This window comes from Centroberyx gerrardi, unplaced genomic scaffold (assembly GCF_048128805.1).
Source record: "Centroberyx gerrardi isolate f3 unplaced genomic scaffold, fCenGer3.hap1.cur.20231027 Scaffold_574, whole genome shotgun sequence".
Taxonomy (NCBI): Eukaryota; Metazoa; Chordata; class Actinopteri; order Beryciformes; family Berycidae; genus Centroberyx; species Centroberyx gerrardi.
The window spans coordinates 1-17,920 of record NW_027605395.1 but is presented as its reverse complement, the minus strand read 5'-3'; the positions used below and the strand labels follow the sequence as shown (position 1 = coordinate 17,920).

Here is a 17,920-nt window from a genome sequence, read left to right as displayed (position 1 = left end):
TTGACCGTAAAGAAGGGCAACCAGAATATCAGGAAAACTCCCATGATGATGCCCAAGGTTTTCGCCGCCTTTCTCTCCCGCCTCATCGCATTGCGGTGTCTTTGCTTCTTGCTGGAGTCCTTGCTCACCCCGGCGCTCATCTGGCTTTCCATGGCGCTGATCTGCCTGGCCTGCCGCTTGGCTGCCTTGTAGATCTTCCAGTAGGCCACCAGCATGATAGCCATGGGCAAGTAAAAGGCCACCAGGGAAGCCATGACGGCGTAAATGCGGTTGACCAGGAACACGCACACATCGTCCGGCAGCGGGACGTCCACGCCGGCCATGTGGAGGCCGAGCATGATGGGGCCGAAGGAGATGAGCATGGGGACGGCCCAGCACACGACGATGAGGAGCGCCACCCGACTCCGGGACATCTTTAAGGAGTAGACTAGCGGGTTGCAGACGGCGTAGTAACGGTCGAAGGCGATGCAGCTGAGATGGAATATGGAGGCGGTGCAGAGCATGACGTCTAGGCTGGAGTGAAGCTGACAGAAGAGGGCCCCGAAGTACCAGCAGCCCTCCACCGTCCGAATCATGCTGTAGGGCATCACTACCAGGCCCACGAGGCAGTCAGCCACCGCCAGCGACATGACGAAGGAGTTGGTGGGCGACTGCAATTGCTTGAAGTAGGCGATGGACAGGACCACCAGGAAGTTGCCCACCACCGTGCAGAGAATGCCTACAGTGAGGAAGGCGTACAGGAACATGCGGGAGGCCTGGTTCCTCAGCGTAGCGCAGGACTGAAGTTCAATCTGGAGAGAGGTGTTAGCATCCCCATGCAGGTCCAAGCTGCTGTTATCCATGGTCTGATCAAAATCTGTCAAAACACACAGATACACAGTTTTAATGCATGTTTTGGCCTGACTTTGCAGTAAGCAAGGAATTTCAAAGCAGTTTGCTTATAATCCTGTAAGGTAGAATAACAGGCAAAAAGGTACACAAACCACCCAGACCTCTTTGTTTGTTTCAGACCCAATTCCTGCTCCATGGAAATCCCTCATTAGTTAATTTCTAAACTGTGTGCTTTAGTTTGACATATGAATCACTGTTTTGAGATCGCCCATAGAGACCACGGGCCTAACAACACCTAGTGCTGCTGCTGCTGTCTTATCTAGGCTGCCATCTCTCCGCTTGGTGTGCTGAGCAAAACCAGATGCACTTTTCATCTACACAGTCCTCACTAGTTTGTGGAGAATGACACATGATTACTTTTTGATTGTGTAGTCTGAACCAAGGCAAAAAAACAACTGAAGTGTCAAATAATGCCTGGAGCGCTGGAGCTTGGAGGCAGCCGTTTTGGAAAACTGTCAAGTAAAACAGGACAAGACTTTATAAGACCGCTCTCTGGGTCCATCTCCCTGCGGACCTTAAAGGAATTCTCCCCGAGACGACTGTCATCAGGTCTGTTGGAGGGGAACTTGTCACCAACGTAACACAATGTGACAAACACACACAAGATATTTAAGAATCTGAGCCTCGTGCGTTGCATTTTATTACCTTATAGGTTTCTTGAATGTTCTTTGGTGAGGAATTTAGGGATTTAGTGAATCTCGCCTATGTGTTTTTGCCTACTGAGAACAATTAAACACTAAATGTTCATCCAAGTCATGCGGCATTGCACACATGATATCACACAGCGGAACGCATAAAAATGACTCAGATGAACAGAATCAATACGACTTTTCCGGTGCCAGTGGTGCGAAACCTGGAGGAGAGGAAGCCTAGAGGAACGGTTCTAGCTGACTTAAAATGGGTTTTTAATGAACACCAAAGGGACTGCGCAGTTGTGATGGAAAGTGATGCTGAGTGAAAACGTCACCATGCGTCTGCCATGGAGACCAGGTTTTGAACCGTAGGAGCTTATCATCATGATCGTCAATGTCAATGTTGTCAAGAGAAGACTGATTTAACTGATTTAAAACCGTAAAACCTATCCTTAAAAATCTTCTGATTAATGCTTTTGTCATCATGATCATCAAGGCTTTAGACATTTGAATCATTTTGATTATCAGTGGAAGCAGTTTTCTAGTTTCACGTTAGGAGGAAGACTGGGAAAATATTTCCTTGGTCTCATGTCAGTTGACCTAATTCTATCAGTTACATCACACCTTTTAGTATTAACACTGACACTGCATCTGCAAGTCAGGACACACTCTGATACCTACTTGAAATCTAAACAGAATTAAGAATGTCTAGCTGTTAATAACTGAGGGTATTATCATGACAACAGCAGATAAAATTAGACTATCACACTCTCCACGTTTACATTGTAGAGAAGTTTTATTTCAGTTCGTAAAGTCAAAATATTGGACTTCTCTGAAAGGTAGAGAAAAAATACCGGAAAATGGTGTGAGTATGGTCTATTTTGAATTCAACAACCATAAATGGATTCTATCCAGACAAATAAAATCTCAGTAAGGACTATCTGTTGGCTTGCTCTTGCCAGGACACGATGGCCCTGGCAGGCGGCGTAGGACAAAGAGTCAAAGATCATGACCCGGTCAGAAATGCAGCAGCATCATTAGAGAAATATGTGTGTTTACCGTGAGCGTGTTCCAACACCACAAACAGGCCAACGTCCGCCCCCAGGCTCCCGTCCTGACCTCCCTTATTGAACGCTCCAGCGTAGTGCGTCTCAGTAACAGCAGACTGCCGTGTCTGTATGCCTTTCTGTCTGTTTGCCTGCCTGCTTGCTTTTCTGTCTGTCAAACTGTTCCTGCAGATGTGCAGTCACACACATGCCATCAGTACGCTGTTGCTTTATTTCAGCTTGGAATGATCTCTCTCAAGTGGATGTGCATAAAATCTCTCACTTTGTCATTGTGTTTTTAGTGCCGTCATGGCTTCCCTGGTGTAACCTTTCAAAACTCTTCATGGTCAATTGCTTGCTTTCATTTGCTGGTGATCCGAGGCACATAACACTCAACAGACCATCGCACTATGCTCATTAAAGTCCATTAGTGTGGAGTATCAGAGCAGCAGCAAAAAGTTCCAAAGTCTCTACCATCTGAGAGAGTGCAAAGCAAATTTTGGAAATCTCCTGAGTTTCTCCTTATCTAATCACTGCTACTTCTGACAACAATAATTTCTTGTACATCCCTCTAATCTTTGTGTTAATGTGAGAAGGATCACGTCTGCAGGAACCATATGATTGCATTAGAGCCTGTTATTTTGTACAAACCCCATTTTCTGCCATTATCCAAATAATCAGCTCATTAGACTCAATCCGGTGCTTCATACTGCCAATAGACAGAAATTACAACTTTAAGGCAAATCATGAAGCAATATATTTATCAATATGAAACAATTACTGGTCTTCTGCTCTGCAATTTTCATAGTGTGAGAGCTTTTTATCCGTGCCCTCTTGTCAAGCTTATAAACTGTAATTCGGTGCATATAAAACTTAATTCATGTTCATCATAGCTGATGCCAGATAATAATAATGTGTTTTATAGCATAATGGTGTTCACAGGCAAGGCCCATTTATTAGTCTCACAGTAGATTAAAAGCATGTGATTATATCTTTTTTTTTTTTTGCAGCAATATTGGTAGTAGGCTACAGTTATGAACTTGCACATTGACTGCAAAATGTACTGCAAAATATCAAATGATAAGGTTCCAAAATGTTGTTTCGTTTATAACATATGGTAAGTGCAAAGGGTAATTCTTGTATTTTCACTCTTACCACCCTGAAACAGCCACATTTAATGCATCATCAAAATATTCAGCAGAATCCTTACTGCTACATCTCCATCTGTTTCTATCATGAGCAGTTAAAAATGATGTGTTTCAAATGTGGTTTTATTTTAACTATGATTTCCAGGTTTCCTTCTGATTATAAAAAAAAAATGCAGTTCACATCACAGGCTATAGGAGAAAATGCCACTCACCTGTAAAGAAGAGAGATGATCCTCTGTCCTCATGTCTGTATCATACTGCAGGTCTATGATCCTTCACATTCGCTTGATTTTACATAGTGATGAGACGGATGGGAGAGGTGGAAAGCGGGCTGTAATGAACGAATGCAACAATAATCACAGTAACAAGAAGCGGTCCCCTGCCATCCAACTCAATAAATAGCAAGTTGTGTTTGTGTGTGGGTGTATTTGTGTCAACATGCGTGTGTGCATAGGATCCAATGAATTGTAGAACTAATGCAAACGATCATCTGCAATATTCTGCCATCAGTGCTTGATGATATTAGGGTTCATATAGAATAGTCTCATTGAAAGTATCAGGCATTAAACTGCCACTCCCATTCCCTGAAGATTAGAAAACAATGCAGTTTTATCTTGTAACCATATCCTTTATTCCAAATTCTCACTTTGAAGTGTACAGTTGTGTATTACATGAACTTAAAAGCACAGTGAAGTTTTGGCTGTGCTTTGACACGTATGAAATATGGAAGCAGACATATTTCAGTGAAAAGAAGAGAGCATACGGAATAGAGCCGCAACTGCAAGGCTGCAACCTTTTACTACCAGTCAGGTTAAAACACCAGAGGAGACAGTGACTTAAGTGCACTTCTGGTTCTATCCCAGATCATCTCACTGAAATAAATTACACTCATAAAAGTAATAACTTCACTCAACACAATTGAGACAACAAATTACATCTGGACACTTGCAGTGTAACAGCTTCTATTTGGAGTATTCATGACGATAAAGTAACATATTTATTTAAAAAGCTGATCTGATTTTAATGTTGTAATTGGTGCAACTGACACTTCCTACAGTGTATATACCCTTAACAGCTCTGATCGTTCCCTTTCATGTGACTCAGTGTGCATTAGAGCACAGCCAAATGCTGCCTAGCCTGAATACCTTGGGCCACAGCCAGAGACAGACGTATCTCAAGTGTGGCGGATGCGTTCTAATTAAACATGGGGGGATTTTTAATGAAGGACGCAATAAAAGGAACATTGGCCCTATGACTAGTGTTTTTCCAGACCAGTCATTCATATGTGTAATGCAAGTGTGCTCGACAGACAGGGTAGACCGGCTGCACATCTGCTCTTTTGTACCAGGAAGAGCAGTGAGCAGAGGTTGATTCCCGGTCTTTGTTGCATTTACTAAGGGGCAAATAGAGCGACCTCTCTAACATGATTACACATTTCATTATCAGCAGTACGCTACTGACGAATGCGATTAGAACTTGGTATGAACTTTTGATTGAAATAAAATAATTATACTATCACTCTGACTAACCGGATTATGTATTTTATATTACAAAATCTCATTAAAGTTTATTTAATGTATTTTGGATTTTCACAAGTTTGGACAATCTATGACAAATTAGAGGCTTTTTCAGACAAGATGAGTGGCTTCCCCGTAAATTACCACAACATGACTCGACTTGACATGGCTCTTGAGAATGGCGGCACAGGCTTACGCAGTAAATTAGAATATTTCCTTCCCTCAGGTTGACCGTGCTCACCAAAAACAACCAAACATGATTGATCACTGTGCTCACAGAGGCATTGCTCTTGGCCTATCACACAATCTACCTTTTGTTATCTTTAAATAGCTCCTTTTGAATGACCCATCACTTCTGTGAAGAACAGGTATGCCTATCAGTCAGATAAGATGGATCTTCCCTTGGAGCATTGCTTGAGAGAGGTGTAAATCACTGGAGCACCAGGGAAGGGTCGCCTCGGGCCGCTCTTCAGACCATCTGCACCTCATTTCATGTTCGCTCTGGCTCAGGACAGGCCAGAGTGCAGGACAACCCTCTGAACCAGCAGCTGTAATGAATGATTGTACTCTGCTAAGTAGCCGACAGGCAGCAGACCAAACAAGGGGTCTGAAATCTGGAAAATACAATTTCCGTTACTTACATGCTTGTCGCCTAAAGATCTTGCTTAGAATAATGAAAGGACATCTGTCAATTCTTATAAGGAGTCATAAAGAATACTTTTCAGAACCAGAAAAGGAAGGTTTTTTACTTCTTTAGCCTTTCTTTTTATCACTGCACCAGCAGCTATTATAATGCAGAACGTAGTGTCTGATAACTACTGTAAACTAAATTACTTTCCGATCGATCATTCAATCCAGTTCAATACCGCTGACAAAAATCCATTTCTTTCACCTAGTTTGTGCCCCATCATATAAGCCTACAATAACCAGAGCGACATGAATCTGGAAAGCATTGTGGGTTGATTATTTATTTATTCATAAAAGTGAAACGTTCAAGACTGGTGAGATCTACATCACTAAATGTCTTTTGTTAGACTCTAATTAACAGAGAGCGTAACAAGCTTTTAGCAGTGATTGTTCATTGTTTAATTGCTTATTGTTCATTGTTTAATTTATTGTGGGAAAGTACACCTATTCAGCATCATTATGCACACCAAAATACTTTGAAAACTATACTGCATAGAACACAAAATGATTATCCTTCCACCAGCTCCTGAATCCCTGCATGGTCACATTTACTTTTTAGTTTGGTTTAGTTTGGTAGCATCCTTTTAGAAATGAGTTTCAGGTTACAGAATGATAAAACACACAGAAATAAGTTGTCTTTGAGTTGGCATCTGCATAATGTATACAATTAACTGGTGAATTAAGTTGCCTCTTTGATGGTGTGTACTCATATTGGAGTCTCAGACATCATGCTGGGAGAGACACCAAAAATCCAAGTGCAACAAAGCTGGAGCACTTGCTTTGTCATAAATAAGTTGCTTGAGAAATATTTGCTCCACGAACCTTACATATAACTTTTATAGCCACAGAATCAACAATAATCAAAGTAAATGGCAATGAAAAAATACATGTCAATCATGTTAAGGCACAAGACACACACGATTACATTTCTTAGATAAAATAGAACATTTTTACTCTCCCAGTTCCTCTCCCAAAAGCCAAAATGTCCTCACAAGTCCTTTCCCCTGGAGAGAGAGAGAGAGAGGGAGAGAGAGAGAGAAAATGATCAATGTGACAGAGGGATATTATCATCAATAACAAGCTGTCCAAACCCCAAAATATTTTCATCTCACATTTCGGCTAAACATGTCAACTAAAATTACATCTTTTACAAGAATGTTGTGTAAAGTCCTTGTTTATCTTCCTAAAATCAAACCAATTGAGAAAAGGAATAAGCTTTTTTGTTCAACTTGGTTCCATTTGGTTTGTCTCCAATAGCAAGTGACAAAGCTAAGATCTGTACATATGTCTTAAAATTAAATTAAGAGGAAGTCTTCTGTTGAATGCGCAAATGGTATTTTTAGTGTGACTGCATTACACCCCATCTTAACGCAGTCATTTTATTTTTCTACAGTAGCACCAAGAAGCTGACAACCACGGTGGAGAGGTCTCAAACCACAGATGCCACGGAAGTGCCAGAAACGCAATATATAGCTCCAAAAATCCCCAAACTTTCAGACAAGGCCCTCACTGTACCTTCATGGTGATGTCTCCTCTCAGCTCACAGTGGAATGTGCTGAATGTGTCCAGAAGAGCTTTGGTGCAGCTGCTCACATGGATCTTTAGTGCTGAGAATCAAATAGGAAACTGTCATTACTGCTGTTGGAGACCTAACAACATGCAAACATACAACTACCTGCCTACATGTCTGCCTGCCTACATAACTATCTAACTACCTAAGGTTCTTACCTACCCAACTGCTTAGCTACTTAATTAGCTGCAATGCTAACTAAGTAGTTTCTAAAGTTGGCATTAAATACAGAGGAAACTGTCATCTGTCATTAAAGGATCAAGGCAAATTCCCATGTCTTTTGTTTATCCACTTATCTAATCAAATGTTGACAGGAAAGTGTATTGTGAATAAAAATATGATGGAGGCTGCATACGTGATCCATGCGACTCCATCCTTGATGCAGTGTTGACCGTATCCCCAAACAAACAGTAGCGGGGCATTTTCAGACCAACCACACCTGCTACGCAAGGTCCTGACAACAGCAGAATAACAAGCAGAGAATGACGCTTTGTTTACAGATAGCCATGATGATTTCCTTTTCTATCGTTAATGTTTCAAGTGTAGCGTTAGTATATTAGGTTTTTGTCGTTTTACATATCTGGAAGGCAGCGTATTTCGTTGATAGAAATAAATGAAGAGAAGCCTGCAAAGCTAGATGAGGCAGCCCACCAGGGTCGGTGCAACAGCTCTGGATCAGTTGATGTGTCAGCGGAGCTCGGTTATTGCCATTGCCGATTGGGCGGTCTATTTAAGCTGTCAAACTCACTTGCTCATGTGCATCAGAGCACATACTTGCTCATTCTCTCCTGCTGTTCGCCCTGCTGCCACTGTTGCTGCTGCTTCTCTCACCCCATCACCACCTCAGCATCCAAGAGTTGGCTCTGTTTCGTTATGGTTCCCCACAGGGGGTTGATCTTAATTGATCAATTGAGAATGATTTAATCAATTGATCTCTCCCTGCTCTCACTTTTGGCTTGGCTTTAAATGATGCTGTGCAGGGAGTGATATGAAACAGAGCCTTGATGCAAAAATAAAATCTGTATTGTACATTTATTCTCAATATGTTCATATTCATTACATGAGTAATGAGACAAATCTGATTAATGCTTTTGGAGTTTATTTATTACCTGAATGTAAGCCAATGCGAACCTTGAGCTGCTGATGTGGCACATGTGGGCTCTGGTACTGCCTCAGACCCTCTAGTATTGCTAGAGACATTCGGGCAATCTCTTTAGCATGATCATCCCCATTTCTGATAGGTAAACCAGACACTACCATGTAGGCGTCTCCAATGGTCTCTACCTGGAAAACAAGGACAGAAATACATTCTAAACTTAGAAGTTGAGATCTTTTGTTCATTGTTCAGAATTGTCATTTTTTTTATGGAATGTATGGTAGAGCATTTCAGCAGAAAATTGTTAGTTTACCTTGTAAACATCATAGTTGTCAATGATATTGTCAAAATATGTATACAAGTCATTCAGTAGATTTACCACCTGAAGGAAAGAAACGTATTTTAACACAATTTGTTTTATATAAAACATTGGTACACATACAGATGCATATATGTACAAGTGCATAATGTATATTTATGGACTTGCATGCATGCATGCTCACAAGTATAAACAATTCTTATAAACTCCAACTGTTCTACCCCATATTTATTAATACTAATCCTTTTCTCTAGTTTCCCCTTTACCTTAACTTAACCTTTAAGCCTATCAAGCACCCTTATCAGGTCTTCCCTAGTATTTTACACTGAATATAACTGAATAATAATAACTGTTTGTCACCCAATATTACCATTAACACCCAAATGAGGCTTCAAGCCATTGCCTGCTGTGCTTCACAGCAGCTGCAGCCACAAAGACACATAGTAGCCTACGCTGATCCCATGTTGTCTGTTGACTTTCCCATACATTTGAAGGTTTTTGTTAATATAATTGTACAACATGGGGTCCCAGTAAATGGGACTAGTTCAACCTGTTTGAATGACTTGAGACTTTCTTTTTGTTCTATTTTATTATTTAGACCTTTTCATCTTTTTCACAGAAAGGTATTTGCCCTACAAGTCTGGAGTCAGCTGGTCACCTGCATAGGTGTGATTCTGGCCGACATGGCTGTGAATCCCTCTATGTCACTGAAATAGATGGTGACACAGTTGTAGGTTTCTGCCTGCACCGTCTTCCCAGCAATGAGCTGCGCAGCCACAGATCTAAAAATACAGGGAGAGCGTGAGCAAACAAACTCCCATATGGAAGAAGTGCAAGGAACAATCCTTAAATGTTTATAATAATATCATATATATAATAATAAGATCATTAGATGGAAAAGGAAAGAATAAGAGATAGAGGCCAAGGTTATGCTCTAGGCAGACAAAGACAGAAAAAGAGGCATGCAAGACAGATTTGAATAAATATATGATAAAGGAGCAAAGAAAGAAGTTTCACTCTCTTTCTTTGTGTGGCAAAGAAAGAGAGAGAGAGAGAGAAACAAGAGAGAGGATGATCCAGAGCCTCACACAGAAAAAAAAAAAAATCCATATTTATTTTTATCACCGTGGCAACATCTGGGTGAGTAGGCCCTCGGCACGCCTCTTCTCCTCCAGAAACTGGGCAGTGCGCTCGCTCACCACCTCCTCCAGGTTGGTGGCATACTGCTCCAGACGAGACAAAAGGTTGTCCAGAATGTTGTCGCTTCCACTAACAAACACAAACACACATGCAAGCATGAACACAAAAAAGCATTTATTTATCCAGAATGGTTTTGCTGTCTAATTGTTTAGTTTATAAATAAAACAAGAGGGCAAAGGTTGAATCAAAAGACAAAGACTGAAGAGTTTCACAAGGAGCAAAGAAAGAAGTTTCACTCTCTTTCTTTGTCCGGCAAAGAAAGAGAGAGAGAGAGAGAGAGAGAGAGAGAGAGCGAGAGAGAGAGAGAGAGAGAGAGAGAGAGAGAAACAAGAGAGAGGATGATGACCTGATGTTTTATGATATATTTTATGAATATTCACTGTGACATGAAATCACTTCAAAATTAGGTGTCGGATTGTTTGAGTAGTATTTGTATACTTATATTTTGCTTTCTCTTCTTTCCATTCGATCTCACTTTCTCTATATCGCATCTCACTATCTCTCCCAACACACATTTCCCCCTCTCTCTCTTTCTCTCTCTCTCTCTCCCTCCCTTTCTTTCTACCCCCTCTCTCTCTCTCTTTCTTTAAAACTGTCATGTCTGTCCTTGCATGTTGCCCTATTAAGAGTTATCATTGCTAACTTGTATTAAGGAGCCTCCTCCTGTGTCTGTTGTACTTAATTACACACTCAATAGGACCACTCACAGCTCCTTTATTACAGGAAGCATAATCACACTTCATAAGTTTGACAAGTGTAGCCAAGGACTGGGCCACTTTAACAGTTTTGAACCTTATTTCAGCGTGGTAGCTTTGGTAAAAAAAAAAGAAATAACCAAAAAAGAAGGAACATACAGTGTGTTCTTGCTCTTATCCAGATTAGAGAACAGTTCTGTGTTTTTCCATCAAAAGGCAAACTCAGGTCAAATTCAGGTCAAAGTCAGTCAATTAAGTCAAGAGTGAGACATTTTTCCTCTTTATCTGTGACAAACTTTTTCACAGTGTACATCTTGTGAGACTTGTTTCTAAAAAATCATATCTGCTCTTTACTGAACTGTATCCAATTAATAAAAGGAGATAAAAGTTAAATTATTATGAAAATGTAACTCTAACTATGAAACTGCACGCGTGTGCTGTAAACTCCCACAATCCTCTTCTTATATACAGAAAGAACCACTGTATTTATCATCGCCATGAAAGCACTGTGGGACTGTACAGAATCTGCACTTGTAAAGTCCAGAATTTCTCCAGGAGTTAATGTACTGGAATGTTTCTTTATTGAGCCTGGCAAGAGAGATTTGTGAAACAGACCCAAAAATGTTCAACAGGGAATAAAACTTTATAAGGTGTGATTCCTAGTTCCGTACCCAGTGGGGCAGAGCCTCTTGACGGCGAGGCGGAGGGAGGAGAAGTCGGGTCTGTCAGCGTGCCGCTCGCTCCAGCAAGAAGTCATTAGATTCTCCACGCTCTCTGGACACTGGCTCCTGTCTGTGTGGGGCCGCAGAGGACTGCAGCCACCTGCCTTCACCCGCTCCACTATCTCTGTGGAAGGTGGGGGAAGGGATAAAAGAAACAGGAGGACAGGGAAATGCTGTAAATACTGTGGAGTATGTGCATGTGGAAGCATTTGTTTGTGAGTGTGCATGTGTGCACATATAGCTGTGTAAGAAAGGAAGTGGGTGAGAAAGAGAGAGACAGAGAAACTAGAGAAGACACACAAATACACGCACATGCATATATGCACACTACTGCCGCCACCCTGCATGACACTTCACATATTCCCATCATTGCACACAAACACACATCAACAATGCCACAAGGGAGCAAACAAAAAGACACACACACACAAATATCAGGCCCACCTTGTGCCGTGAGCTTGCAGTTGGGGATATAGAAGGGGCCACAGCGGTAGACCACTTCTTGAACAATGATACCAAAGCTGTAAACGTCACCTCTTTGGGTGCCAGAAGGAGGCATGTTGCCCCTCAACAGCTCTGGGGCCCGCCACAGCAAGGCTGGGGAGAGACGCAGCAACAAGGGAGACGGGAGAGAATACACAGCAAGTTCTTTGTTTAAACAGAGGCAACAGACTCGTTTTCTTAGTCTCTAATACACTAACATGGTGATAATGATGGAGAGTCGACTCCAAAAGAGTCGATTCTCAATTCCATCATGTCGATTCTGAGAATTCTAATTCGATTCTACTAATAAACGGAATTGGAGTCGACTCCAGCTGCAATCTCAACTCCAAACTTCTCCAAACAAATTTGTAATTAATTCATTCAGATTTAGGCCTATCCTTACTAATCTGTGTTCGATTGCCTTGGTCTGATCCATTTCACAACAAGTGTGGAGGGGGGAAGGAGAAATTCGAAGCTCATTGGTTGAATTTTTTTTGTTGATTTTCATTTGGAATCAGAAGCAATTTAGAATCGATTCCATCAATTCCATTACAAGGAGTCGGAGTCAGACTGGAATCGTCCATCCCTACATGCTGATGTTCTGTATTACACCAACACTGTGAACTGGAGTATGATAGTTATTGAGTATGTAAGCAAACACTGCCGATCAATGATAATTCTCTTAGCTTTACTTTTTGCCCTCTATCCTTCTCACCCTCTTCTATTCTCCTCTGCTCATCTTCCTAGTTTATTTCTCTACCTCCATCCATCCCTGTCCCTGTCTACTCACTGGTCCATTGCTCTGAGGAAGGGTCCAAGCTCTCCAGGCTGGGTGGTGTTTGTCTGAGGTGGCTCAGACCATAGTCAGTCACCTTCAGCACAAAACGACTGTCCACCACACAATTTGAGGAGGAAAGGTGACCGTGAGAATGCAGAGGACTTCGGTGCAGATAGTCCATTCCCTACGGATGAACACACACACACACACCAGACAGATGGGGTCAAGGACCATCAATGTTCGTATCAAACAATTATTGACAAGGGCCCTGGTTCTGATCGATGCTCAGTGGTGTAGAAATGTAATTACATCTGAAAAACATCCAATCTTGTGATATACAATGTCTCAAAGGTGATATAAACGTGATATACAATGCCAAGGCTGTAGTCCTGTATTTTTTATTGAGGTAAGACATGAGTATAATTTGGAAACATGAAAGTGCATGAAAAATGGGAAAAACATTCATACCTTTACAATGTCCAGCATCAGGGAATATTTGAAGCTCCAGTCAAGTTTGATGGAGCTATTCTTTAAAATGTCCTGGAGTCAGAGAAGCGGGTAGTAAAAGGTGAGGTCATGTACAGTTAACATGCACCTTGGGAAGTTCAGGGGTATAGTTCTCTCTCTTTCTCTCTCTCTCTGAATGTGCTATACACTATGTGTGACCGGACTGTGTATGTGTGTATGTATGACAGAAATAACCATCATTAGAGAACCAGTACCTGGAACCAGTACCAAAATTTTACATAAACTTACAAAGTAGACATATGTAGCGCAGGTGTCATTGGCGTAATGTCTCTCATTTAGGAGAGACATTTAGCATTGTCTTAGTGTGTAAAGGATGCCTGAACTACACTTAGGCTACACTAGATTTATTTTGTATGCATTCATGCATTTACACATTAGAGGATGTTGCCACATTGATAGTTATCTCCTTAGTAACGTCTGCATATCTGCACGTGTAACCTACCTAAACACTGACAGTCAAGTGCTATAACAAAATAAAAAAATACAAATAAATAAAATACATATTTCAAGTTTAAGCATAATGCATCCTGATCCACTGGTCCTGACCAAAAGAAAAAAACAGACTGTGATGCACAACTGCACTAAGGTGTATGTATGATAACATAATAAACTTGTGCAATTATATACATGTATGCATTGTATATTCATTTGTGATCAGCACTGATGTTTCCATCAATTTTGTTGCTGTTCTCTAGGTCTAGGTCTTATCGCTTGCTGGTTTTACAACATCCTCGACTTGGCTGCCATCAGTGCACAAATTTGATTCAAACAACAGCTTCACAAAACAGTGTGCAGGGGAGACTTCATCATGGTCCTTGCATGTGAGCTGCATGAAGGCTAAAACGGGAGCAGCAGAAGCCAAAGCATGGCTCATTCCCCGCCACCATCGCTCCAGGGAGGTAAACAAAGACAGGTGGCCAAGTGTTCAAGGAACGAGGCACAGGAGACTGTCTTGTATAAAGCAGTTCGTATGTGTGCGCAAAACAGTGTGTGGTGAGAGTGGGTCGGGTGAGTAAGAGGAGAGGAGACGTACATAAAAAACACATTCCAAGAAGGATTTAGTGGACCGAGCTTGTTGTAGATATATTTTTTAACATTTAGCTAATCGTAAACTTAAATGTTATTTCCTATTATTTCATTCTATGTAATACTGCAAGGAATAAGAGGAAATGAGAGGTGAGTGCATGCGTAACAGCGCACTCACTCAATCTGTCATGTTTTTATATACCCTATGTTTTGTTACTGTTTATCATTCACACAAAATACAGAGTGCACAAGTAGTCAGTCAGAAAACATCAGATCAGACTGACCATTCCTAATCCAAGCTACAAATTAGGCTACTTCCATTTACATATCCACATAAACAGTCTAGATTGAATCAGAACCATGGACAGCACACTGGCCTGGCAATAGCATATCATAAAATAAGCTTATTCAGTGACCAAACGTTTTCTGCTGTAATGAAGATTTGCGCTAATTAATGGTGTAAATATAGGTCTTTTCCACTCACTGTGCATATGGAGTAATTTCAAGGTTACTTTTTGCTCCTTTTGGAACTGAGTGACTGAGGCGGGGGTTGCATTTGGTTCCCTGCTTGCATGTTGTGTTTTGACCACTTTTGATATAACCTGTACAGCACAATGCTTTTTGACACGCCCCTCCTCCATCCCTCGAGTTGACAGCGCGCTCCTGTCCGCACAGAAGGCAGCAGTGAGTGGGAGGAGGAGGTGGACACAGTTGATGGGGCGAATGGCACGAGCGCATGAAGGGAACTACTTTGAAACGAATCTTATAATAATAAATAAAACAGCACTATGGTGCCTCTAGCCAGCTGCCGCTCGAGCCGACTGCCTATATTGCCCGTGCCATTCCCCACCACTGCTCTCACCATCCTGGTCGTTCCTCAGCAGTCTTCAGTCTGCGGCTCCACGCTCTCTGGGCTGAGGAGAGACTGATGCAACTGATGTAGGGCAGAGTAGATCAGTCAGAGTAATGATGAGCAGGTGTGTCTTATTCCCAGGCGCGCAGCTGCTGTGAGTGATAGTCCTGGTTGCTGAATCTCATTTCAGGAGTGTGTAAACTTTAAGCCCTCACTCCACTCTGAGAGGCAGCCTCCGTGTGATGTATTATGTACGTCATGTAGAGGGACACTCGTACGGAGGAGAGGTGAACCGGTGTAAAAACGGGAATGGAACAGCATCATAACGGTGCCACTTTATCTTCTGTTGCCATGGAGAACACTGTTGTTCGTGTAGCGGCGTTGGTCTTGGAGATGACATGTACCCTGTTTTAAACATTTGGGATATTAACACTATAAAAGAATCTTTGCTATTCATCATCATCTGTCACCTGTTTGTGTATGTCAACAATTTGAATAAAATATACTTTAAAAGGGATTAAGATTAAAATCACTTACATGTATATATAGTTTTGTCTCCATCTATGTTCGCCATTAGTCAACAAAATATTCAACATTTTAGGCCATTTTATACTTAATTCGCAAAGAATTATGGGAAATCCAAATCAAGAAATTGGCTGGAGTCTGCACCTGAACAGAGGAGGGAACATTGATATGAAATGGGTCGGCACTCCAAAATGATGTGTTAACACATCTGGGTGTTGCAGGGGATTCCCACCGAGTGCAGAGTGAGGAGGGAATGTAAAACGTTCACTAATGAGATTCAGTCAATGACCTCACTTGGGGTGAATCCAAAAGCTTTTTCACTTTTCCTCCTTTCCTCCCCTCCCTCACTATCACTCCTCTCCTACCAGGAAGTAACTTGGAGGAAATGAGGGGAGGAACGGAGTGGAGGACGGGAGGGAGCGAGGGAACGCGGAGGCCATTTTACCTGCTACTCCATCATCAAAAATGGACGTCTGCTGTTGATGAAGTGGCCCTATCATTACTGATGTAGCCCAAGCCCACAATACAACTCATAGCCAAACACCGACTGTAACATCAACTGTAAGTTATGTAAACTGTTATACTCGCATTTATGAGCTGGTAATTCCCCTGCCAAGTTTTTTCAAGTTTTGTCAATGCTGTCATATTCTGGACAAGCAGAAAAACTTTCAGCTATCTAAAACATCAACCATAAACGTCAAGTTTTGGTGTCAGTCCCTCAGAATTAAAGAGCAAAGGCTTCTTTCTAGCCTCACCATTTGCACTAAGAACAATTTAAACCTTTCATTGCACTTGACATTAAACACGCTTGTTTACAAAGAGAATGGGATTTTTGTGAATAAATATGAATCCACTCATTTGTACTTAAAGCCGCAGTAGGTATGTTTGAAGAAAAACAAGAAGACGAACGCACTTAGCCCCCTTCTCCCCTCCCTCCCCTTCCCACCCAGCGGCAATCAGCACACAGCTGATTGACAATTTGGAACGAAGCTCTCCTGCCAAAGTTGACCTCAATTGGTCAGATGCCCGAACCACAACATTTACTTTGAAAGCAACAAGCAGAGCAATGTCACTATCAATATTGCCAAGAATCTGACATATAATCTTACTAATGTATGTTCACCCAACAAGTGCATTACTTTTCTGAAAACAAACAAAACAAAACAAAATGTCAACTTATAAAACCTATGTGGCTTTAAATATGTTTAGATGTTTTTGCTGTGTTTTACTGGAAAATGTTGACCCGCTCACTTAAACTTAGGCTGGTCAAATTGTAGTTTCTGCCTTCACCATTGATGGGTTTAATTATTTTTTCAGGCAGGCGGTTACATGTGCAGACATTACAAAGGAGATTATCAATGTAGCGACATCCTTTGATAGGTAAAAAGCATGAACGTGTGTGTAGCATAGATGCTCCAGGTAGGCGAGTGAGAGAGAGTGAGAGAGAGAGAGAGAGAGAGAGAGAGAGAGAGATAGAGGGGTTACCTGCAGGCTCCCTTTAGGGCAATACTCGATAATAAGAAAGAGCTGTGGGGTCTCCAGGCAAGCACCAATGAAGCTGCAGATGTTTGGATGGCTCAAGTCTCTGCACTAAAACAAACAGTGATGTAGTGGTAAATAAAGAGGTTAGTAAACCCTGATAATAATAATAAACTAAATGTATATGGCACTTAACAAAACATCGTTACAAAGTGCTTCACATAAAATAAGTCAACAAAGTTAAAAATACAAACATTAAAACAGAAATGAAAAAGTCATATAATAATAATAAATACAGACAGTGCATTTTAAAAGTGATTTTGTGTTGGAGTTGGTGATAATACGGCAAACAACCACAAATAAAACCCCCCAAAAAATAAAAATAAAAATAAAAAAATAATTCATGCTTTTTCCCTTCTCCCTTTATATAGCTCATTTTGATACTTTTCTACTTTTCTTTTGATACTTAAAAGCTGGTTGAACAGAGTTTAGGTTGGTTTACCGTCCACTACATCCCTGAAAACCAAAGCATGCATGTATACACAAGTGTGTGCAAGCAAACACACAAATACACTTAGGCACATGCATTCACACAAACATGCGCACACAGTAAAGCAACGCTTGTGAGAGAACAGTTACTTGTAAAAGTACACATCGCATACTCAGAGGTACTTTTTCAAGCTTTGCCTTGTCTTTTGATAATTCCCTCTCACCTGTTTCAGCTC

General features: G+C 41.3%; 2 protein-coding genes across 2 annotated transcripts; both read right to left on the bottom strand.

The window, feature by feature from the left end:
* Positions 1-5: 5 nt before the first annotated feature.
* On the bottom strand, positions 6-842 carry LOC144538463 (trace amine-associated receptor 1-like; the record flags this gene model as incomplete). The annotated part of the gene is made up of 1 exon (XM_078282516.1): positions 6-842. A coding segment is annotated over exon 1 (837 nt), but the record flags the coding sequence as incomplete, so codon positions are not given.
* A 6,029-nt stretch (positions 843-6,871) lies between these two features.
* LOC144538462 (atrial natriuretic peptide receptor 2-like) lies at positions 6,872-17,306 on the bottom strand (the record flags this gene model as incomplete). The annotated part of the gene is made up of 12 exons (XM_078282515.1): positions 6,872-6,925; positions 7,437-7,528; positions 7,847-7,945; positions 8,601-8,775; positions 8,901-8,969; positions 9,565-9,688; positions 10,032-10,175; positions 11,473-11,647; positions 11,968-12,120; positions 12,797-12,968; positions 13,253-13,324; positions 17,202-17,306. Coding segments are annotated over 12 exons (1,434 nt in total), but the record flags the coding sequence as incomplete, so codon positions are not given.
* Positions 17,307-17,920: the final 614 nt, after the last annotated feature.